Source organism: Lepus europaeus, chromosome 18, assembly GCF_033115175.1.
Source record: "Lepus europaeus isolate LE1 chromosome 18, mLepTim1.pri, whole genome shotgun sequence".
Lineage (NCBI taxonomy): Eukaryota > Metazoa > Chordata > Mammalia > Lagomorpha > Leporidae > Lepus > Lepus europaeus.
Window position 1 is genome coordinate 59,307,636 of NC_084844.1, and position 25,594 is coordinate 59,333,229.

The following is a 25,594-nucleotide window of genomic DNA, read 5'->3' on the forward strand; positions in this document are numbered from 1 at the left end:
CTGGAGAATAGAAGCAGAGGGAAAGAGCCACTTGGTAACCTGTGTTTAGGACCAAGGGGATATGAGCTACTGAAGCAGTTTTTCATTCTGTGGGAAAAGGCTGTATCTTGGAAAACCATGCCGGGTCTTTACTTAAAGTAGATAAAATTAAAAATAATCTTCTATTAAACAAGAGTAATTGAGTCTTAGTATCTACCCGTTCATTTCCAAGAATGTACATTAAGATCGTTTTTATATATAATAACCATATGTAATAACCAAAGGAGATAAGTACTGTAGAGAATCTTCCAGTATTACCTACAGTACTCTATTAATAGTAACTGCCGTTCACTGAGTTTTGTCTGAATGCCTGAGATATCATACGATAAGCAATGGATAGCGTGAGAGAAGCTGACTTATTAATAGTAGCACATATGGTTCTTACCGTGCTTTAGGCTGCGTGTTGGACTCCTGTCAATGTCCTCAGTTCACAGATGAGAAAACTGAGGCACATGGGGGTGAGGCGGCTTGTCCACGGTCATTCCCGGGCTGGAAATACCAGGCAGCCTGGATCCGAAAGCTGTTCTGTATGTGAAGCCACACTGCCCTCTGCATAGTTAGTGTCAGGGTAGATGAGAATACGAAGTTTGGTCTAATAAAACAATACTCTGGATTATTCCTGCTGAAAAGTGTCTCGAAGATCACCTGTTTTCTTTGATTCATCTCACAGATGAGACGATTTAGAACAAAGCCCGCAAACCAAGACTCCTAGCATTTGGTGTGGTTTACGACCTCTGGAATACAGATCTAGGGGGTTTTCTATGGTCATTTGACACTTTATGGTAGAATGTTTTAGTTTCTAAGTAAGTTGATTTGAAACACATTTAAATTTTAAGCCAATTAATATGTAAAATAGGCTTTTATGAAATCTTAATTTGAGCCAATTAAAACTCTTCAGTTATGGCATGACAGAATTTTTCATGATTTTTTAAAGTGAGATAAGGTAGATTTATTCAATTTCTACTTAAAAGAATGTACAAACTGCAACTTTCTGTGATGTATGTGGAATTTAAATCACACAAGGTTTACTTGCTTTGGCTTCCAGAGAAAATGTCAAGGAAAAGGATAAGACAGAAGGTACAGCAGAAGAAACTGAAGAGAGGGAGCAGGCCACACCCCGGGGGCGAAAGACTGCCAACAGTCAGGGCCGCCGGAAGGGCCGGATCACCAGGTCCATGACCAACGAAGCTGCAGCTGCCAGTGCTGCGGCCGCAGCAGCCACTGAGGAGCCCCCTCCGCCTCTGCCGCCGCCACCAGAACCCAGTGAGTGGAAGAAGTGACTGGCTGGGCTCTGGTTTGTTTTAGGGTTCAGTTTCAGTGTTAGGTAGAACAGGAAGGATGGTTAATATTAACAACCTAGAAATAATCCCACCGTGTGGACTGCAGTGTTTGAACTTCACGAAAATTTTTTATTTATTTTTTTAATAGAAAAGAACATCAGCCACAGTCTTGGCTACCTTGATGCAGATGTTCTTCTTTTCCACTTTGTTGCAATCCTAGTTTGCATGTCACTTTGTTTTCTGATGTTTTATCTTGGTGTATATCATAAATATGTTCTTTTCAGTTTTAACTAATCTGCACCCACTTTTATTTTTTAGCAGTCTGTAATGTTGGCATGTAATAAGGCATGACTTAACAATTTCCCTTCTGCCAAGTGATTAGGCTTTCCTCTCACCCATTTAAAACCAGTACAGGGAGTACTGTAATGAAGAAGTCTACTCACATAGCATTTTTTTGTTTTCCTAAGAATAAATTCTTAGGCAAGGGAATAGGAGGTTTAAGGGTGCAAACGCTTTTCTCTGTGATGAGATAGCATTTCATTAGTTTGTACAAGGATTGTGTTAATGCTGAGTACCACTGTCTGATTTTACCACAATGTGAAGGATGGAAGAAAATACAAGTTCTGGCAATGGCAAGAACGTTGTGGGGGAACTGACTAGACAGGGTGATGAGGATAGGCTGCGGCAGATTACAGTGGGCCTTGTTGGAACTATATCTTGCTTTGCTAACAAAGTGGGAAGCTTGAATGGTTCTTAAATAGAGGAATGCTATGATTGGATTTGTATGTTATAAAGATAGCTGTGGTGGCAGTTGTGGAAGTCATGTTGGATAGGATAAGGGCAAGAGCAGAGGGAACAGTTAAAAAGACTCCTTTATGTACGCAGTGGCCCAGACAAGGAGGGGATGGATTCAGGAAGTAGGAGTTGACGCTTGTCATTAGATGTGAGTGATAAATGCATTGGAGGATTCAAAAAAATTAGTCTGAGAAGCCAGTTAATAATTGAAGTGACTGGGTGGATGGTGATGCTATTAATTGAGAAAGGTGCTCACTTCAGGCCTGATATTTTTAGTTTCTTTTCCTAAAGTAAAAGAGAAAGTGTTCAGTTCATGCTCCATCGATGCCTACTGAATATGAGACAGTGAGGGGTCCAGAGAGAAGGGTCTCTAGGAGTTGAGATGAGATGGAGACTCAGGGATGGAGAGGGCATTGGGCCTGGACAGGAAGAAGACAGTAGTTTTTTTCATTGACATTATTAGATAAGATGAGAGATGGGGTAGAGATCCACTCAGTGGGAAGGCACTAGGTGAGGTGAGGCTTCTCCAAAAATAAGCTAAAGATGTTCAAACATGTAGATTCAGATTATGTGATTGATCAGAGTGAAGGATTTTATTTTTTTCTGCTTGATCAAGTTCTTTGTTTTTCTTTCAGTTTCCACAGAGCCTGTGGAAACTTCTCGATGGACAGAAGAAGAAATGGAAGTTGCTAAAAAAGGTACATTGCAATAGTTCAGGTTTGTTTGGGGGAGGGAGATTATTAGTAACAAGTGAAATAGAGGTGAGTTTTTTTTTTAATTGAAAAAGAAATGTTTACCAAAAAAGTAAATACAATTTGAAGCAAATTTAAGAATTGTTTTTGATGAGGTATCTCCAGTGTGCCATTTTTAAAATGCCTGTTTTTGAGGGATTTAAATTTCTCCCTACAGTTTTATTTTGAATGTCATTTTATTAAAGAGCAAGTAGCTATTTTCAGTTTACCAAAATAGTTGTGATTATATGCTATTGAAATGGTTTTGGAACAAATTTTGCAAGTCTTTATGTCTATTATTTAAAAGTGGGATTCAATAGAATGGTAGATACTTTCTCAGTTTGAGTTTGGTAAGTCATTTGATGATAAACTAGTGACTGAGAAATTGCACTCTGTTTCAGAGGAGGGAGCTTAAACTTTGAAACCCTGCAGAGGAAGCTTTGAATCCTGTCTCTGCCACTTTCACAGCTGTGTGGCCTTAATCTTAACTCTGGGACTTCATGGGCCTGTGTTTCTCTGTCGTTGGCTTATTAATGTACTATAATTTGAAATTGAACTGTGATGTCTAATAGAATGTCAGTTAACAGTTAATTTAAAAAAAACTTCCAGAGGTTAAGTATTTATAGTTCTAAAAATAAATTATTGTAAATAGCTTGACATTTTAGTGACATGTTTCAGATTTGTTTTCTATTTAGTGGGTATGAATGACACATTTTGGAATCATACATGACCCCAACTTCACCAAAAATAAAGCAGTTTATTTGCTATTATTAGCAAATGCCAAATTTGCATTACTTTAAAAAAAGATTCATATTTATTATCATCTGATCATCAAAAAATGTGATGGTTAAATAAGTAAGTATTAGCTATACCATAGAGCGACCTTTTTCTGGTAAATACTCAATTAACTCTTTAGTCACCACTCTTTTCAGTTGTTATTTATCAGGCAGGATTTAGAAGTGATCTTCCAGTTTTTATTAGTAGGAAAACTCCTTGTATTAAACTTGAAAAACTGATAGTTTCCTATGAATTTGAACTGAGAATTCCTACTTGGGTGTACTGATAATTAATGCATATATCTTTGTGTAAATGCATTTTTATATATACCACATTCTTTGCATATATTAGTGTATATATGTTTGTATGTGTGCATACATGTATTATTTGATTACAGATGTATTCAGTTGTGTGGTTTCTGTGATGCATTACTACCATGGTATTTCAAAAAAGATTTTGAGGGCATTGCTTGACTGTGAATTGGCTGAGGATGAATGCTGATTATAACTGGTCTTAGCATACTTATATATGAATCTGTCTTAGTCGTTTACATTTGGTTACCTTTTAAACTTTATATTGATATACTCAAGGATGTAGAAGAACCTAATTTCTCACTCTACAAGTATTAGAGCCATCACTATGGGTCCAACATTGTCCTAGCCCTGTGGAAGATATATGGCAAGGATAAGGCTTAGTCCTTCCAGTATAATGATATAATGGGTATATTTTAATTAGAGGTGGGGGATAATAGAGCTGTAAAAGAATTTTGTGATCAATAAATATTTCAGTTACACTCAAGTTTATCAGTAAGTAAATGAAAGCACTCTTTTACTGTTAATGATTAAGTTGATTCAATGTTTTGCTTTCTTTCTTTATCTGATGACTGTTTAATTAATGCTTGGTCTCTTTTTAAATACAGGTCTGGTTGAACATGGTCGTAACTGGGCAGCAATTGCCAAAATGGTAGGAACTAAAAGTGAAGCCCAATGTAAAAACTTCTATTTTAACTATAAAAGGCGGCATAATCTTGACAACCTCTTGCAGCAGCATAAACAGAAAGTGAGTATATGAGAAGTGATAAATCTTTTACTTAATTTTGTGTCTTGTATTTTTATTTAATGTATTTGCCTATAAGAGGTATGCTAGTTTCTTGGTACAGATTGACTACTTCTCTATTTACTGCCCAAGGGAAAAAAGAGTTTCTGTTTGTGCTAATGGGAATTCAGTACTTCTGAATTACTGTAGACTGGATTAGAAAAATATATAGGGGCTAGCACTGTGGCAGAGTGGGTAAAGCCACTGCCTGCCGTGCCGGCATCCCATATAAGTGCCAGTTCCAGTCCCAGCTGCTGCACTTCTGATCCAGCTCTCTGCTGTGGCCTGGGAAAGCAATGGAAGATGACCCAAGACTTGAGCCCCTGCACCCACGTGGGAGACATGGAAAAAGCTCCTGGCTTCAGATGGGCTCAGCTCCAGACATTGTGGCCATCCAGGGAGTGAACTAGTGGATGGAAGGCCCATCTCTCCCTCCTTCCCTCTCTCTCTGCCCTTCAAATAAATAAGTAAATATTAAAAAAAAGACACAATGGAAGACAACAGTCTGCACGTGTGTGTGTGTGTGTGTGTATAAGCATTTTGGAGTTTGAATTTAGTTGGAACTATGTTGGTCATGTTGGATGAGTTTAAAAAATGTATTTTCAGGCCAGCGCCATGATCGACAGGCTAATCCTCCGCCTAGCGGCGCCGGCACACCAGGTTCTAGTCCCGGTTGGGCGCCGGATTTTGTCCCGGCTGCCCCTCTTCCAGGCCAGCTCTCTGCTATGGCCCGGGAGTGCAGTGGAGGATGGCCCAAGCGCTTGGGCCTTGCACCCCATAGGAGACCAGGATAAGCACCTGGCTCCTGCCTTCGGAACAGTGCAGTGCACCGGCCGCGGCGGCCATTGGAGGGTGAACGGCAAAGGAAGACCTTTCTCTCTGTCTCTCTCTCTCACTGTCCACTCTGCCTGTCAAAAATTTAAAAAAAAAAAAAAAAAAAGTATTTTCAGGTATACAGGGAATTGACCTACTTGTTAAAACACCTGTATCTTATATTGAAATGTCTGGGGGCCGGTGCCGCGGCTCACTAGGCTAATCCTCTGCCTTGCGGCACTGGCACACCGGGTTCTAGTCCCGGTCGGGGTGCCGGATTCTGTCCTGGTTGCCCCTCTTCCAGGCCAGCTCTCTGCTGTGGCCCGGGAGTGCAGTGGAGGATGGCCCTGCACCTCATGGGAGACCAGGAGAAGCACCTGGCTCCTGCCTTCGGATCAGCATGGTGCACCAGCTGCAGCGCGCCAGCCACGGCGGCCATTGGAGGGTGAACCAATAGCAAAGGAAGACCTTTCTCTCTGCCTCTCTCTCTCTCTCTCTCTCTCTCTCTCACTCTCACTCTCACTGTCCACTCTGCCTGTCCAAAAAAAAAAAAAAAAAAAGAAAGAAAAGAAATGTCTGGGTTTGATTCCTGGCTCCAGCTGCCAATTCCAGCTTCTGCCAGTGTAGACCCTGGGAGGCAGCAGTAATGGCTGCCACCCACATGAGAGCCCTGGATTAAGTTCTTGGCACAGGCTTATCCTGGCCATTGCATGTATTTGGGGAGTGAATCAGTGGGAGAGAGTGCTGTCTCTCAGATATATAAATAAATGTGTGGTGAGTGTCTCTCTGGGATTTTTCTCTTGCATTCAGACTAGGAACAGAGAAATTAATTTTTTAGGCGTCAGAATTTCATCTAGTACTATGACTAACGTTGGGAAATGATGTTTCTTTTGAGTTAATACTTTAGATTGATTTTATTTATTTGAAAGGCAGAGTTATGGAATCAGCCCTTAAGGCATTCAGATCTGGCTGAAGAGCCCATGCGAGTATTTTAGGCATGGAAAGCCAAGATACTCTGGCAAAAATAAAACAACACAAACCTAAATGAAAGATTTCTGTGAGTGAGATCCCAGTGGAAAGAACGGGCCATCAAAGAAGGAGGTACCTTTCTCTGAAGGGAGGAAAGAACTTCCACTTTGACTATGGCCTTGTCGAAATAAGATCAAAGATGGCAAGCTCAGGGGGCTCCCATGGCCTTGGCAACTCATGACTAGAGCCTGAGAAGATTGCTTATGCCTTAATAAACAAGAGTGGCAATTTGTTAAGTCAACAACAGCAGTCACTGTGCACTTACTCCCCATGTAGGATCTCTGTCCTTAATGTGTAGTTCAATGTGAATTAATGATATGACTCGTGCTCAAATAGTATTTGGCACTTTGTGTTCTGTGTGGGGGCAAACTGATGAAATCTTTACTTAGTATATACTAAATTGATCTTCTATGTATAAAGAGAATTGAAAATGAATCTTGATGTGAATGGAATGGGAGAGGGAGTGGGAGATGGGAGGGTTGCGGGTGGGAGGGAAGTTATGGGGGGAAAAGCCATTGTAATCCACAAACTGTACTTTGGAAATTTATATCTACTAAATAAAAGTTTAAAAAAAAAAAAAAAGCAGAGTTAGGAGGACAGACAGAAGTCCTGCATCTGCTGATTCGCTCCCCGAATGGCTGCAACTGCCAGGGCTGGACCAGACCGAAGCCAAGAGCCAGGAGCTTACTCCTGGTCTCCCACATGAGTACAAGGCCGAAGGACCTGGGCCATCTTTTGCTGCTTTCCTAGGAGCATTAGCAGGGAACTGCATGTGGAGCAGCTGGGAGTTAAACTGGTGCCCATATGGGGTGCCAGTCTCATAGGCAGTAGTTTTATCAAATGCCAGCCCCTAGATTGGATTTTTTTTTAAATATTTATTTATGTTTTGAAAAACAGAGTTACAGAGAGGCAGAGAGAGAGAGAGAAAAATCTTCCATCTGCTGATTCATTCAACAGATGGCTGCAATAGCTGAAACTACACCGTTCTGGAGCCAAGAGCTTCTTCCGGGTCTCCCACGTGGATGCAGGGGCCCAAGGACTTCGGGCATCTTCTACTGCTTTCCCATACCATAGCATAGCAGAGAGCTTGATTGGAAGTGGAACAACAAGGACTCGAACCAGCGCCCATATGGGTGCTGGCACTGTAGCTTTTACCTGCTACGCTACAACGCTGGCCTCCTAGATTGGATCTTAACTAGCACCCTCATATGTAAACTAAGAATGAGGACTAGATAACTGGTGTTTTTTTGCAATTGGGCAGTAATAATTTTTCCTCTTTGATGAATCTTGCTGAGGGAGGATGACTATTAAAGTGAAAATGCAATAGAGGTTTTGTGAGGGGCACAGACCAGAGACCCCAGGGCTGTAACCTCCAGACCATGGGTCTGCAAACTTAGGAGACCTTGAGTATACCTTTTAGCAACATGAGTATGTAAGTACAATGTAAGTAGTTAATTTCTTACATTTAAATATGTACTTATATACCTTTGCAGGTAGGCAACTCCAGGAGAGTAATGAACAATTTACATAAAAACATAGATTATAGAGGGGAACACGTTTTTTTTTCTTTTTAAGATTTATTATTTATTTGAAAGGCAGAGTTACAGAGAGGCAGAGGGAGAGAGAAAGAAGTCTTCCATCTGCTGGTTCACTCCCCTGATGACCACAACAGCTAAAGTTGCACCCATCTGGAGCCAGGAGTTTCTTCTGGGTCTCCCACGTGGGTGCAGGGGCCTAAGCACTTGGGCTATCTTCTACTGTTTTCCCAGGGCATTAGCAATGAGCTGGATCAGAAGAGGAGTAGCCAGGATGTGTACTGGAACCCCTATGAGATGCTGGCACTGTAGACGGCAGCTTTACCCGCTACACCATAGTGCTGGCTGTGGGGACATATTTTTTTAAAAAGAGATATCCTTCACCAATTTTTAGATTCACTGGCAAGACCAATGGTAACTTGTATATAAAAACAATTCTTAACTAATGAGGGAAGTTGATTATAGCATTTATAATAATACCAAAAATACAAAGTTACTTACATGCCTTAAAATAGGAGAATTTTAACTCTGTATATTGATATACTGTTTTTATGGATTCATTAATACAAATAATTTTGAAGAATTTGTAACATAGGGATTGTGTTCAGTTCATGACTACATAGATTTTGTAAAGTAGGATATACAACTACATAAAGGCCATGGGCTGTATTTACTGTATATATAAGGATTTATACATTCATACATGTAGTATATGCATCTTGAAGACTAAAGGAAAATATATCAGTGTACTTAGAATTAGTTGTTAGAATTATGAGCCGTTACTTTTAAAATATATTTTATTCCACACTTCAGTGTACATGTTATCTATAGTAGAACCTAATGTACATATTACTAGGAAGATTATCTGGAGTAGGAGAAGAGCATGGAGATTTGTAGTTTCAAAAATGTTTCGATGCTTCTTTTAATCAGTTTGGTGAAATGATTCATATTCACGAAAGATCAGTTAGTGATTGCTCAGATGTGTTTGTTGCACTTTAACCAGAACTATTGTCAAACATACAGTTTTTTTTGTCTGTATATGTTTTCTACCGGGGTTCTGTATTATTTTGGAAGGGAAAAGACTTGTTTTTTTTTCCTTTTAGTTATGCCAATCATCTGTCATTTAATTTACTATTGTTAACTTCTTTTAGGCTTCACGGAAACCTCGGGAAGAGCGAGATGTGTCTCAGTGTGAAAGTGTCGCTTCCACTGTTTCTGCTCAGGAGGATGAAGATATCGAAGCCTCCAATGAGGAAGAGAATCCAGAAGACAGCGAAGGTATCTCAAAATCTTAGATTTAATCTGATTTCTGCTGTCCTGAATTCATAATCTTTAGCTTAGTTGTTAGTGTAGGAATTGCTTGTTTAAGGAAGAGTGTTTTCATGTCATGTAGACTTTAACCTTGAACATAATGTCTGTATTCATGTAACCAACAAGTATTTAGGTGGCGCTTAAGATAGTGCAGGTGCTACAGCCAGAAGGTTTTGAAAATGGCAGTCCTGCTTCAGATTCTAAGTACTTGTGACAAGAACATGCCTGTGCATCGGTATCATTGCTGCATTTGTCAGTTGATGTCATCAGTTAACGTTTTCCTCTTTTTTTCTTTACTGTTTGATATATTTCATACCTTCTCAAAGGATTTATGTAACATTTACATGTAAAAAGAATGAATGACTCTACAAGTAGGTAAAAATACCAACCCAAAAACTTAAGGAAAAATTAATTTTTTAAATTATTTAATTAATTTAAAATAATGTTTAATTATTAACAGTTTTCTGAATTTTTTTTCTTGAGTTTTTGCTAAAGGAAACAAAAGTACTTAATTTATTTAAATTTTCAGTTTCAAGTTTTTATGGATTTCTCTTGTAAATTGTACTGCTTCTAATATGGAGATTTTCATAATGCTCTTAATATTTCTTTGTATATTAAACATGTTCATGTTTTGTGTATGTGAATATTTACTCCATCTCATTTGCCTTTTGTTTTATTTTCGAGTTACTGCAGTTTAAATTTTATGTGTCATTAGAGCTGTTTGTCTTTTTCCTTTATAAGCTGTTATATCTTATGTAAGCTTGAGAAGTTCACTACCTTCTAGTTTTAGAAATACTAGATTCTGTTTTATTTTTTCTCTTTGGGCGGTTGTTTTGTAAACTTAAATGTGCTTTGCTTTTAAATAGTAAGTGAACTTTTACTGTGAGGTTTTTGTGAAAAGTGAGGTGGTGGTTATAAGCATAAAGAGAATATTGGAGCAAGCTGGGCTAGTTGAAGAAGAGTGCTGCAAACAAGAAAGACAGCATGGTGTGTTTATGGTCCTCTCAAAGAGCTCACCAGATTTTGCCCCCTTTTAACAGGTTTGTATCTGGCTGCTAGTGTTCCTGAGGTTATAAACAAAAATGAAATCTGTATTCAGTCGTCGTCCTCAACCATGGTCTGAAAATATTTGGAGACCACACACCACATTTCCAAAACTTTCATTATAGTGTATCGTCACAACTGTTCCAGCTTAGGATTCATTATTGTTGTTAATCTCTTATGCTGCTTAATTTATAAATTAAACCTTATCATAGGTGTGTATGTCTAGAAAAAACATGGTATGGGATTTGAGCCTATCTATAGTTGCAGACCTCTGCTGGGGGAGTCTGGAAATGTCTTGCCCACAGATAAAGGGGAACAACTATATTAATCTCCTTGGACTGCCATAGCAGAGTACTGTAACCTGAGTGGCTTAAACCGCATAAATTTATTTTCTCACATTTCTGGAAGCTGGAAGTCTAAGATCAAGGAGCTGGCAGAGTTGCTTTCTGATGAGGACTCTCTTCCTGGCTTGCAGATTGCCAGCTGCCTCCTCCCTTTGTCCTCACATGGCCTTTCCTCTGTGTGCACTCCTGCTGTCTTCCTTTTCAACAACAGTCCTACTGGATTGCTGCCCACCCTGTGACCTCATTTAGCCTTAATTACCTCCTTCCAGCCCTGTCTCCAAATACAGTCACACTGGGGTTTAGAGCCATAACATAGAGATTTTGGGGTGGGGAAACAATTCAGGCCGTGACAAAGCCTATCCTTGGGCAGGCTCACAGATTCTCAAAACAACCAAAATATGACTCTTTTTTTTATTTTCTTCCGGTTGTTTTGTCTTAGTGTGTGTTTGTTTTCAGATTGTTAGGTATGGTATTAAAGTAATGTGTCCATCTGACCTAGTGTCAGGTAGCATGTTCACATCCTACAGGTGTTTGCCTTGTGACATCGAGAATAGTTTCCTATTAATAGGAAATGAACTTACCAGTAGATTCCTGAGATCTCTCAGTTCTTTTTTATTTAACTTCATTTGGAAAGCATTGAAGTAAAGAATGTAAAGGCTGTTTACATGGTTTATGATTTCACACTTATTAATCTAAATGAGACACTACAGGTGCGCTGTTGATTGTGTGGCAAGCCTCTTGCCAATGGAAGAATGAAGGCAGCTGCTGAAGGGACAGTTAATTCCTATGTCTGTTTTCCTAAAACACATCTGACTCTGTGAGTATCTTTCACGATCACAGGAGTTCAAGCAGAAAGGCTGAAACTTTACCAAAATTTGCATTTGTTTTTGTTCTCTTGCTTCAAATCACTCCTGAAGGATGTTTGTATTTTTAGGAGAAAAAGGTAGTCACATTTGACTGCTGGTTGGTGACATACTTCTCCTTGTAAGTGTCTGTACTGTTTTGTGGTTGGAAGAAGATAATTGAAAAATGCTTATGTTAGAATGCTATCTGCTGCATAATCATTGCCATACCTTGATTTTAAAGATAAGTGACTTGTCAGTTTGCCCTGGGATTTAAGGCTTGCTAGAAGTGAAGGTTGATTTAAGGCTTTTTGTTTGCTTCTCATTATTTTGTTAGCATCTTTCACTAACAGTAATTGTTATTCTCTGTAAGTCCTGCCTACTTATGAGGTACCATATCAAGTTTTTGTTGGTCTGTCTTGTTTTATTTTTGAGACTTGATCTCCAGTACTTAATGTTTCCATTGGATGTCTAGGAACCACCAAATTCTTTCTGCTTTGCCATTCCCTCTCCTCAAGTCTTCCCTGTGTTAAATAAAGTTCCTTTGATAATATTCTCTCATACCTCACATGCAGTCTGTCAGCAATCAGATCCCTTCCCCTACCTCCCCCCCCCCCCCTTTTTTTTTTAAAGATTTACTTTATTTATTTGTAAGTCAGAGTTACAGAGAGTAAGAGAGAGAGTTACCTTCTGTCTACTGGTTCACTTCCCATATGGCCACAACAGCCAGGACTGGGCTAGGCCAAAGCCAGGAGCTTCTTCCAGGTCTCCCACATGGGTGACAGGGGCCCAAACACTTGGTGTATCCTCCACTGCTTTCTCCCAGGCACATTAGCAGGGAGCTGGATGGGAAATGGAGCAGTCAGGACTCGAACTGGTGCCTGTGTGGGATGCCGGCACTGCAGATGGTGCTTTAACCCACTGGGCCCCAGTGCTGGCTGCAGCAGTATTTTTTTGGTTGGTCTTTGCGCTTTTTTTTTTTTTTAATTCTAGTTTTTTTCCTTCCACTCAGCAGCCAGAGTGCTCTTTATACATTGTAAATTAGATCTTGTTTCCTATACTCCAAATCCTGTAATATTTTCCCATCTCATTTGGAATAAAAGCCAAGGCCTTACCTGGTCTTATGAGGTCCTGCCTGAGTTCTTTGAGCCTCTGAACTTCCTGCCACCACCTTTTCTGCTTGTTCCCTCTGCACCAGCCACATTGCCCTCCTTGCTGTTCTTGAGTCCAGCAGCACTATCGCCCTCCCCTGCCTGCTCCCCCAGTTCCTTCCCTAGGTTGTGTTCATGCTCACTGTCACCTCTGTCAGGCATGTGTTCAGATGTCACCTTACCCTCTGTAATCCCTCATCACCCTCTGCTCAAATTTTGTTACGTAGTCACTACAGTTCCTACCACCTGACTTGCCACATTTATTGTTGTCTTTTACGCTAGAATGTGGGTTCCATGAGATCAGATAGTTTCTTTTACAGCTGTTTTTTTTTAAATAGGTATTTTTTTTTAAAGATTTATTTATTTGAAAGGCAAGAGTTACAGAGAGACAGTGGCAGAGAGAGAGAGGGAGAGAGAGATCTTCCATTGCTGGGTAACTCCCCAGATGGCCATAATAGCAGGCACTGGGCTGATCTGAATCCAGGAGCTTCTTCTACGTTCCCCATGTAGCTGCAGGGGCTGAAGGACTTGGCCATCTTCTACTGCTTTCCCAGACCATAGCAGAGAGCTGGATTGGTAGTGGAGCAGCTGGGACTGGAACCAGCGCTCATATGGGATGTTGGCACCGCAGGTGGCGGCTTTACCTGCTACGCCACAGTGCCAGCCCCTTTCAATGATTTCTACCTAGAATCTCGACTCTCTATGCATAGTAGATGCTTTATACATATTTGAATGAATGAAATAATGAATTTGTAGAGGTTTTTCAAACATTTTTTTGGATGGTCATGTAGGTTTTGATTTTATTGTGGTTTCAGAGTTTGTGTAACATATTTCCACATATTCCCCAATATTACATATATCCAGTCCTAAATTTTCTTCTAAACATTTTTAAAATATTTATTCTATCTGGAATTATTTTATACGTCGAGTAAGATAAGGCCCATGTTTTTGTTGTAAAGAGCCAGTTCTAACAGAAGATTTTATTGAATAAATATTGATTTAAAATACCTCCTTTGACATGTCTTAATTTTCTAGGCATGTTAACATCTGGACCTTGTCTTGTCCAGCTGCTGTGTGTGACCTGTGTGACCTGTCATTGTGGCAGTTCTCCCGTGTTCTGGTACACTGGCTCAGTTGTCATTTTCACTGTTTGCAGACACATTTTCTCCCACTTGATTACTTTCCATTTTCTTCGATTTTCTCAAAGACTTGGTTCTTTCATATTATGCTAAATTGGTTTATCTAATATCAGATGTTTTTCTTACAAACTGTTTTATGGATTCTTGTTGGAAGTGTGAACATCTGTGTATTCTATTTATAACAGTGACAAATTGGAAGTAATCCAAAAATTCAACAGAGGAAAGGTTAAGTTAATTTAGACTTTTCATGACCTTACATTCATTCAGTAATTCAGTCGATATTTGAGTCTGCTGTGTGCCAGGCACTGTGCTTGTCACCAAGACTTCAGAGAATAATAATATATGATCTCCGTCTTAAGGAATTTATGGCCTGGTAGAAATAGCCAATAATCAAATAACTGAACACATGCCAAGTTGTAACTCTAGTGCTATAAGAGCATAAGGACCAGGATCTAACTTGGTTTAGGAAGCTATGGAAGGCTTTTTAAGCATGTGATGTTTGAGTTGTTTCTACAGGAAAAGTAGATGACAGAACCTTTTAGTAGGGGTGAACGGCATGTACAAAGTCTCTGTGGTGGAGGATGTATTGAGACATTATAAGAACTGAAAGGCCAGCTGTTTGCAAGATAAACTGGAGATGCTGCCAGGCAGACTTTACAGGCCATCCTGGCACCTTTGCAACTTTATCTGAAGTGTGATGGGTCTCTATTGAAAAGAATAGAGAAGGGGAGTGAGTGAGGTGTTAACGGTTAAGATTTGGCTTTTAAAAGGTCACTTTGGATTTGATGAGGAGAATGGTCTGAGGTGGAAAGTGAGAGGAGTCACTTACAGGCTAGAGGGGAGCTATGAAGCTGAACAGAGTTGGTGAATTAAAGGGATATTTTCACAGAGAAAATCAGCCAGGCATGGGGATCTATGGAAGGAAGCTTCCAAAGATGACCTCTAGATTCTGGTTTGTAATTGGATAGTAAATACTAGAAATAATCTGATTTGGGAGTATTGACAGTAGACCTTTGATTTTAGTAAAGATGTCAAAAGTATTAAAACTGTAATTATAAAATGATGCAAACAACATGGGGAAAGACCTGTTACATTAAATTAAACATCTATGAAGTGTAACTCAAGAAGCTTCCTGTCCAGTGTCATACTACTAAATATCTACTTGTGGCTTTTGAACGCTTGAAATATGACTAGTCCAGATTGAGATACACTGAGAATATACATCAAATTTAAAGGCTTAATACCAGAAAAGGTAAAGTTTTACTAACTTTACCGATGTGATTTGGATTATATTCCCACTGGACAGGGGTCATTCTGGAATGTGATCTCTACTGGGTTTAAAACACACACACACACACACACAGAAAAAGGCCTGTAAAATTGTGCCAGAACATTACCAGTTATGGCAATGGGTGTTGTTTAGTTTTGTTGTCCTGTCTTTTGTTTTTCAGATTTCATATAAATTATTTTTAGACACTTAAAAGCCTTTATGCTTTCGATTTCAGAAGCTCGAGACAATTTAATCTTTTTCTTGCATACGCTCTAGAAAACTTTAGCTTTCTCAGTGGCTGTAAATACTTCAATGAGGTCATCCAAGGAGTGTAATTCATCCTAAACAACCACTTTCAAGCATGGTTTCTGTCACCATCTGAAGCGTGTTCATTATCAGATTTTTATGCTGTATCATTATCTTTAAGGTGCTGAAAATAGTTCTGATACAGAAAGTGCTCCTTCTCCTTCACCAGTTGAAGCTGTCAAGCCCGGGGAAGACAGCACTGAAAATGCTCCATCGCGAGGAAACCCTGAGCCCGTGGCTGAGCTCGAGTCCTGCACTGAGACAGCTGCACCTGGTGCATCTCCTTCCTCAGCAGCTCCAAGCACAAAACCCGCTGAGAATGAAAGTGTGGAGACCCAGACGAACGACACCATCAGCACTGAGACGGCAGAGCCGATGGACACAGACCATCAGGAACGCAGCACTGAAGCAGCTTCTACTCTTGATACCCCAGCCACTACCAAAGCAGACTCTGTGGATGCTGAAATTAGGGTGCCAGAAAACAATGCTTCTAAAGTGGAAGGTGATACCAAAGAAAGAGACTTGGAGAGAGCCAGTGAAAAGACGGAGCCTAGAGATGAAGACTTGGGGGTGGCCCAGCAGATAGATGCCCAGCGGCCCGAGCCCCAGTCAGACAATGATTCCAGTGCCACATGCAGTGCTGATGAAGATGTGGATGGAGAGCCAGAGAGGCAAAGGTGAGGCTGCCTCCTTAAGTATTACCCTTTTCTTACTCTCAGCTGCTGGCAGGATCACACAATGGTGCTGGCTGCAGAGAGGGGACTCCTGCAGTGACAAGTTATAGTTCATCTTTATAATTTCAATATTGGAATATGGTGTTCATCTGTTTACAAAACCAAGAACAATTGTATGATCATTACTTTGTTTCTTAAAGAAACAGATTATAAATTTTTGCTATATCTGTCTTATTATATATCCTATGTGATAGCAACAAAACAAAGATGGAATTTCAGCTGACAAAGTTATGACTAAAACTGCAGATGACTGTCATGCCTTAGCGTGGCAGCAGTGGCATGTGGTGTGATGGAGTTGGAGGTGAGAGGTGTGGCCTCAGCTGTGCTTTCCTCTAAGGTGGTACAGTCTCCAAACCAGGCTACCCCTGCAGCATAGGAGATGAAAGAAAATGTTAACAGGAGAAACTTTTTTTTTTTTTTGGACAGGCAGAGTGGATAGTGAGAGAGAGAGACAGAGAGAAAGGTCTTCCTTTTGCCGTTGGTTCACCCTCCAATGGCCACTGTGGCCAGCGCATCTCACTGATCCGAAGCCAGGAGCCAGGTGCTTCTCCTGGTCTCCCATGCGGGTGCAGGGCCCAAGCACTTGGGCCATCCTCCACTGCCTTCCCGGGCCATAGCAGAGAGCTGGCCTGGAAGAGGGGCAACCGGGATAGAATCCGGCGCCCCAACTGGGACTAGAACCTGGTGTGCCGGCGCCGCGAGGATTAGCTTGTTAAGCCATGGCGCCGGCAGGAGAAACATTTTAAGTGTTCTGAAAATACTTTAGAATTTTTTTTTTTTTTTTGTAAAGATTTATTTATTTGTTCGAAAGGCAGAGTTAGAGAGGTCTTCTATCTGTTGGTTTACTCTCCAGATAGCCACAGTGGACGGAGCTGGGCTGATCCAAAGTTGGGATCCAGGAACTTTTCTGAGTCTTCCACGTGGTTGCAGAGGCCCAAGAACTTGGGCCATCTTTTACTGCTTTCCCAGGCCATCGCAGAGAGCTGGATCCAGAAGACGAGCAGCTGGGACTTGAACCGGTGCCTATGGGATGCTGGCACTGCAGGTGGCAGCTTTACCCGCTATGCATAGTGCCAGCCCCTAGAACATGTTTTAAATACAAGTTTTTTATATGTTAAATTTTTAGATTGTTCATATTTATAATTTACTAAGGGGTTTCCAAAAAGGTTGTGGAAAATGTTCCTTATTTTTTTTTTTAAAGATTTATTTATTTATTTGGAAGAGTTACAGAGAGGCAGAGAGAGAGAAAGTCTTCTATCCATTGGATCATTCCTCAGATGGCAGCAACAGCCGGAACTGCCTCAATCCAAAGTCAGGAGCCTGAAGCTTCTTCTGAGTCCCCCATGTGGGTGCAGGGGGCCAAGATCTTGGACCATCTTTTGCTTTCCCAGGACATAGCAGAGAGCTGGATCAGAAGTGGAGCAGCCAGGACTTGAACTGGTGCCCATATGGGATGCTGGCACTGCAGGTAGTGGCTTTACCTGCTACACCACTGCACCAACTCCCCTTAATTTTTTTTTTAAAAAAAGATTTATTTAGGGGCCAGCACTGTGGCACACTAGGTTAATCCTCCACCTGTGGCACCGGCATCTCATATGGGCACTGGTTCTAGTCCCAGTTGCTCCTCTTCCAGTCCAGCTCTCTGCTGTGGCGTGGGATAGCAGAAGATGGCCCAAGTACTTGGGCCCTTGCACCTTCATGAGAACCAGGAAGAATCACCTGGCTCCTGGCTTTGGATCGGCGCAATTCCGGCCATTGCAGCTGTTTGGAGAGTGAACCAACGGAAGGAAGACCTTTCTGTCTATCTATCTGTCTGTCTGTCTCTTTTTTCTCTCATTGTCTGTAACTCTACCTGTCAAATAAATAAAAAAAATCTTTAAAAAAAAAGATTATTTATTCTGAAAATCAGAGTTACAGAGAGAGGAAGAGACAAATACCTTCCAACCTCCAGTTTGTTTCCCAGATGGCCACAACAACCAGCACTGGTCCAGGCTGAAGCCATAAGCTTTATCCAGGTCTCCCACACAGGTGCATGGGCCTAAAAACTTGAGCCATCTTCCACTGCTTTCCTAGGCACATAGCAGAGAGCTGGATTAGAATTGAAGCAGCCAGGTCACCAACTGGCACCCATATGGGATGTACACAGCAGCTTTAGCCACTACACTGCAGTGCTAGTACCATTTATTATCTTAATTCCATTTCCACACACTTTTTGAAGTGTGCTTGTAAAATATCAGATATAATACCAATTAATTTTCAAGTACTTTTAGTCTTTAAAGGTAAATTTAATATGAAATGGATCACATCTTTATCATTTTTGAAAACACTACATTTAAAGGTAATCTATTTTATAGGAGTAGATGCTTCTTTATTTAATATATAAAGTTATCCCTCCATGCACAGGTTCTATATCAGAGCATTCAGCCAATTCTGAATCAGAAATACTGCCCACATCCTAGAATGCCTGGGTTCAATTCATGGCTCTGGCTCCTCACTCTTACTTCCCCACAAATGTAGACCCTGAGAAGGAGTGGTAGTGGCTCCAGTAATTGGATTCCTAATACCCACTGCCTCTCTGCCTTTCAAGTATGTTTTTAGAAAAATTTGAAGGGGATTATGTGTTTATTTTGAAAGGCAGAGAGACAGAGATAGAGAAGAGATCTCCCATTTGTTGGTTCACTCCTCAAATACCCACAACAGCCTGGATTGGGCCAGGTTGAAGCCAACCCCTCAATCCAGGTCTCCAGTGTAGGTGATAGGTTCTGCAATACTTGCGCCCTCATCTTCTGCCTGCCAGGGTGCACATTAGCAGGAAGCTGGAATCAGAAGTGGAACTAGGCCGGCGCCGCGGCTCACTAGGCTAATCCTCCGCCTTGCGGCGCCAGAAACACCGGGTTCTAGTCCCGGTCGGGGCACCAATCCTGTCCCGGTTGCCCCTCTTCCAGGCCAGCTCTCTGCTGTGGCCCGGGAGTGCAGTGGAGGATGGCCCAAGTGCTTGGGCCCTGCACCCCATGGGAGACCAGGAGAAGCACCTGGCTCCTGCCATCGGATCAGCGCGGTGCGCCGGCCGCAGCGGCCATTGGAGGGTGAACCAACGGCAAAAGGAAGACCTTTCTCTCTGTCTCTCTCTCACTGTCCACTCTGCCTGTCAAAAAAATTTAAAAAAAAATAAAATAAAATAAAAAGAAGTGGAACTAGAACTCAAACCTAGACACTCAGATGTGAGAGTGGGCATCTTAAGTTGTGTCTTAACTACTATGCTAAATAACTGCGCCTCAAGTAAGTTTTTTTAAAATAAATTTAAAAGCCTATTTGATAAAAGAAACACCAGAAAGTTCCAAAAGCAGAACTTGAATTTGCCATGTACTTAGGAGTATGCTGCATCCATAGGAATGAAGGGATGTGCAGGCACACCCTGCTGCAGCCTCCTACGTTTCACAGATTCTCAGCGTCTCTCCAGCGTTCCTTGTTTCGGCATCATTCACCTTGCACCTCCTAGGTATTCTTTGTAGTTAGGCCTTCAGTGGTTGCGTCTGTACTGATGACGTACAGACTTATTTTTGTTGTAATTATTCCATCACCAGTAAATACAGCATAACAACTATGTAACATTACATTGTATTACATACTATAAATAACTTAGAGATGATTTAAATATATGGGGGGATGTGCTTAGGCTTTGTGCAAATGCTTTGCCATTTTATATAAGGGACTTGAAAGCATCCTCAGATTTTGGTATCTGAAGGGATCCTGGAACCAGTCGTCCGCAGATATGGAGAGATAGTTAATTGGAAGTCTTTTTTTTTTTTTTTTAAAGATTTATTTATTTATTTGAAAGTCAGAGTTACAAAGAGAGAGGAGAGGCAGAGAGAGGTCTTCCGTCTGATGGTTCACTCCCCAGATGGCTGCAACGGCTGGAGCTGCGCCGATCCGAAGCCAGGAGATTCTTCCAAGTCTCCCACGTGGGTGCAGGGGCCCAAGCATTTGGACCATCTTCTACTGCTTTCCCAGGCCATAGCAGAGACTTGGGTTGGAAGAGGAGCAACTGGGAGTAGAACTGGTGCCCATATGGGATGCCGGTGCTTCAGGGGGTTAACCTGCTGCGCTACAGCACCGGCCCCTAATTGGAAGTCTTTCCTGGTGTTTCCTTTTTCTTGAAGAAAGTGGAATCACCTAGAACCATAGTTGGATGACGGATTGGTACAAATTCTAGTGTGCATTAATCAGAAACTCAGCCAGATCCTACCTTTTGTTGACCTTTCTCTTCCTTTTTTAATAAGAAAGAGACTAGCTGGCGCCGCGGCTCACTAGGCTAATCCTCCTCCTTGCGGTGCCGGCACACCGGGGTTCTAGTTCCAGTCGGGGCACCGGATTCTGTCCCGGTTGCCCCTCTTCCAGGCCAGCTCTCTGTTGTGGCCAGGGATTGCAGTGGAGGGTGGCCCAAGTGCTTGGGCCCTGCACCCCATGGGAGACCAGGAGAAGCACCTGGCTCCTGCCATCGGATCAGCGCGGTGCAGCGGCCGCAGTGCGCCAGCCGCGGCAGCCATTGGAGGGTGAACCAACGGCTAAGGAAGACCTTTCTCTCTCTCTCTCTCTCTGTCCACTCTGCCTGTCAAAAAAAAAAAAAATTCATTAATGAAACTTCTCATTGTAAATAAGGATTATCTATGTATGTGTACATGAGTGAAAAAATTGGTTTAGCAGTAATCTTAAAAGGTGAACATCCTAGGGGATGAACATGACATTAGGCTTGAAATTGAGAAGCTGTAATTTCTGAATGATACAAAGTTTCCATCACTTCCAAACTACTGGAAAACATGCTTCATTTTCTACATATTTAGTATTATCCTTGTTCTTTATATAATACGTAAATTGTTTCCTTTTATACTTTCTGATTTTCTTACCAACTTATACATTTATTCACCTTCTCCCATGTGACAGCATTGGTAAATATGTCAAAGACTGTAAGGCATGACACTGGTACATAGTTTCTTGGGTGTCCTACACTCAAGTGTAGGTATAGGAATCAAATGAGTCCCGTGGCGTCGTGTGGTCGTGAGTGAATGTGGCAAGCGGAGGTGTGCTTTGGAATGAGGCGGCTGCCAGACTCAGCCTGTGGAACACTGGTTTCTCCAGTGTTGGTTCTCCATTTTTCATGAGAAGCCAGAAGTTTGCAATTTAGGGTGAAATTCTCAATTTTAAAATGGTAGCAACTTACTGAAATGTTTAGAACAGTACTCTGATTCTAGCAAAACATCCTGTAACAGGTAACTAGTTTTAAATCTTAGTGGTACAATAGAACTGAGAGTATTTTAATGGTTGTTTACTAGATGTTTATTGTAAATATAGGTGATTGAATTCTAATAAATTTCAGCCTATAAGTCAATATTAGGATTTTCTTCTCTTTATTATTTAAATATCTTTTAAGAGTTGATGTGTGGCTGGCATCGCGGCTCACCTGGGTAATCCTCCGCTTGTGGTGCCGGCACCCCAGCTTCTAGTCCCAGTTGGGGTGCCCGATTCTGTCCCGGTTGCTCCTCTTCCAGTCCAGCTCTCTGCTGGCCCGGGAAAGCAGTGGAGGATGGCCCAAGTGCTTAGGCCCTGCATCCGCATGGGAGACCAGGAGGAAGCACGTGGCTCCTGGTTTCCGATTGGTGCAGCGCACCGGCTGCATCAGCCATTTGGGGGGTGAACCAACGGAAAAGGAAGACCTTTCTCTCTGTCTCTCTCTATAACTGCCTGTCAAAAAAATAAAAGAGTTGATGTGTGTGTGTGTGTGTATTAACTTAGAAGGAATAATTATATGTTTGAAGTCTCTTTAAGCAAAAATATATCGATTTATCTTTTTTTTTTAATTGACAACTGCAGAATATTTCCTCTGGATTCAAAGCCTTCATTATTAAACCCCACTGGATCTATATTGGTCTCCTCCCCAATAAAACCAAATCCGTTAGACTTGCCTCAGCTTCAGCATCGAGCTGCTGTTATCCCACCAATGGTAAGTTTTCAATGTAAGAAAAGTGAAGTTGAAATGTCAAGACCTCTATAGACATATTTTTTCTCTTCTGCAGTTGATTCTTAATGTTTTTTTAAAAATGTGGCGAAAACCACATTGCATGAAATTAACCGTCCTAACCAATTGTAAGTATACAATTCAGTAGTGTTAAGTGTATCCACATTATCGGGAAACTGATGCACAGACTTTTTCATCTTTCAAATCTGAAATTCTGTCCCTATTAAACAACTCCCTGTTCCCTCCTCTCGAGCCACTGGTAACCATGCTTCTACTTTGCGTACCAGGGAACTGTTTTCCCCACAACGCTTGATTTAGATATGGTCATCTTATCCTTGCATCATCCAGTTCTCCAACTGTCTGGACACCAAGTAGGTATCCTACAACTCAACTCAGTTCTGACATCAGCTCCCCGGAGTTAGTGTGAGATGCCATGGCTATAAGGACTCAGTCCCACAGATGGCCCTCACTTTATAGAAAAGCCAACCCTGTAAGTATTGGGTCCTCCAGTCACCTGCGCTTCAGGTCAATGAAGCCACAAATCAGAGCATCTTCCCACCCTCCCTCTCATTGACAGTTTTTTTCTTGAATGAGTCACAGAACTCAAGAAAGCCTTACTCACTGTTATGGCATATTGTAAAGGATACAGCTCATGAACAGCCAAATGGAAGAGGTGTCTGGACCAAGGTATCATCCTCTAGGTGTTCACTACCTTCCCAGCATCTCTGTGTTCCAACAGGGAAGCTCGCTGAGCCCCCAGGGATTTTACGCCTGTCTCTGATGATAATTGGTAAAAGTTACGTGTCTGCTTATGATAGACTTACCAGAACAAATTGGTTTACTTAAACAGGTCCTTGTTGAGTATCTGCCTCGTTTAAAACAGCATTCCTTTTTGAAAAGTTTTACTTACCTGTTTATGTATTGGAAAGTCAGATGACAGAAGCGGCAGCATTCCCCAAATGCCTGTGATAGCTAAGATTGGGCTAGGCCCATGCCAGGAGCCAGAAATTCCATCCAGGTCTCCTACCTGGGTGGCAGGGAACCCAAGTACTTGGGCCATCATTTGCTGCTTCCTGGACACATTAGCAGGAAACTGGATTGGATTCAGGGACAGGTATCCCACGTGTCAACTTAACCCACTGTGCCTCAACACCCACCACTTAAGATAACATTTTATTGCTGTTGGGAATATTTTTGTATCAAAGTCTCTAACATTAAAAAGCCTTAGCAATTGTTCTGGATAATAAAGCAGAGAAAAAAATTCTTAATAATGGCACAGTGGGTAAAGCTGCTGCCTGTAATGCTGGCATCCCACATGGGTGCCAGTTGATGTCCTAGCTGCACCACTTCTGATCTACCTCCTTGCTAATGGCCAGGGAAAGCAGCAGAAGTTGGCCCAAGTGTTTGGGCCCCTGCTACCCACATGGGAGACTTGGAAGAGGCTTCTGGCTTCAGCCTGGCCCAGCCCTGGCCATTGTGACCATCTGGGAAGTGAACCAGTAGATGGAAGGTCTCTCTCTGTTTCTCGCTCTCGCTCTCTTTTTCTCTCTAGCTCTGACTTTTTATATTTAAACAAATATTTAAGAATATAAAATGTAATTTCTTATGAGGTTAAAAATTTCTGTGGATATTCAGAGAGGAAGGAGCTTTTTCTTAGAGACTTTAAATTCCAAATAGGAAATAATGTGATTGAATTAAAGCAGATCATTTGGCTTTATATCAAAAGGAGAAATTGCCTTGTTTATATGTAAACCAAAGGTTATGTATGTTTCAGAATCAGTGAAAAAGTCCTACTATGGTAGAGGAAAACCTTCAAGTCTTCAGATAATCGGATCTCTAGGGCTTCCTAGTGCTGTTGGTTGTTTGTGAAGTGTTTGGCCGTGAACTGTGTTCTGGGCTGTTTATTTAGCATTAGACAAAATAGCCTGAGTTCTTTTCTTTGTGAAGTAGGAGAAACAGAACTAAAAACAAGCAAGTCTGGGAATCAGCACCGTGTTTTTCTGGGTGGCTAGGGAGCCTCTCTGAAGGAGTTGATGAGAATTGGCTGTGGGAGGGGAGAGATGGATTAGTCAAGGATGATGACAAGGTTTCTGGCTAGGGCAGCTGAGATTCCATTTCTAAAAAACATGATGAGCACTAAAGCAGAAGCATTGAGTTTAGAAAACGCAAAGTCCTGATTTGAATAAGTTCTGGATTGCTTTGAGATACCCAAGAAAATTGTTAGGTAGGCAGTTTTGTATGTAAGTGTGGGACTTGGAGAAAGTATCTTAGAAATAGGAACTAGGGCCTGCGCTGCAGCTCAGTAGGCTAATCCTCCGCCTTGTGGCGTTGGCACACCGGGTTCTATTCCTGGTCGGGGTACCAGATTCTGTCCCAGTTGCCCCTCTTCCAGGCCAGCTCTCTGCTGTGGCCCGGGAGTGCAGTGGAGGATGGCCCAAGTGCTTGGGCCCTGCACCCCATGGGAGACCAGGAGAAGCATCTGGCTCCTGCCTTCGGATCAGCACGGTGCGCCGGCCGTGGCGACCATTGGAGGGTGAACCAACGGCAAAGGAAGACCTTTCTCTCTCTGTCTCTCTCACTGTCCACTCTGCCTCTCAAAAAAACAAAACAACAACAACAACAAAAAATAGGAACTAGACCAGCGCCACGGCATAATAGGCTAATCCTCCGCCTGCAGCGCCGGCACACCGGGTTCTAGTCCCGGTCGGGGCGCTGGATTCTGTCCTGGTTGCCCCTCTTCCAGGCCAGCTCTCTGCTATGGCCCGGGAGTGCAGTGGAGGATGGCCCAAGTGCTTGGGCCCTGCACCCCATGGGAGACCAGGAGAAGCACCTGGCTCCTGGCTTTGGATTAGCGCGGTGCGCCCGCCGCTGCTGCCATTGGAGGGTGAACCAATGGCAAAGGAAGACCTGTCTCTCTGTCTCTCTCTCTCTCACTGTCCACTCTGCCTGTCAAAAAAAAAAAAAAATAGGATCTAGATGTGTCATTAACAAAAGGATGACATTTAAACCCACAGAATTGGATGTGGTAATTGAAAGACAGGGATGTAGGGGTGGGACCCTAGGCCAGGCCACAAGGAACGTGGCCATTATAAGCCGAAATCATATGGGTGTGTTTTAGCTTCTAATTTTAATTTTTTTATCATAGTTTTTGTTATTTACATTGTGTTCAGCTCTGAAAAGAACTTTCTAGCATTTTAAGCATTATTTTTGAAGATTAATATGGTAAAATAGGCTGAACCAGTAATATCAATGAAATAGCATTACTTGTGGCCAGCGCCGCGGCTCAATAGGCTAATCCTATGCCTGCGGCGCCAACACACCGGGTTCTAATCCTGATCGGGGCGCC

At 41.9% G+C, this 25,594-nt stretch overlaps 1 protein-coding gene across 3 annotated transcripts in view; it reads left to right on the top strand.

Moving 5' to 3' along the window:
* The window catches only part of NCOR1 (nuclear receptor corepressor 1), a 177,885-nt gene that overhangs the window by 96,210 nt on the left and 56,081 nt on the right, over nucleotides 1-25,594 (top strand). For all 3 annotated transcript variants that reach the window (XM_062216449.1, XM_062216450.1, XM_062216451.1), the window contains 6 exons: nucleotides 1,085-1,302; nucleotides 2,750-2,812; nucleotides 4,542-4,681; nucleotides 9,246-9,372; nucleotides 15,623-16,178; nucleotides 22,104-22,233. In XM_062216449.1, the coding sequence (XP_062072433.1) occupies nucleotides 1,085-1,302; nucleotides 2,750-2,812; nucleotides 4,542-4,681; nucleotides 9,246-9,372; nucleotides 15,623-16,178; nucleotides 22,104-22,233 (1,234 nt within the window). The remainder of the gene's footprint in view (nucleotides 1-1,084; nucleotides 1,303-2,749; nucleotides 2,813-4,541; nucleotides 4,682-9,245; nucleotides 9,373-15,622; nucleotides 16,179-22,103; nucleotides 22,234-25,594) is intronic.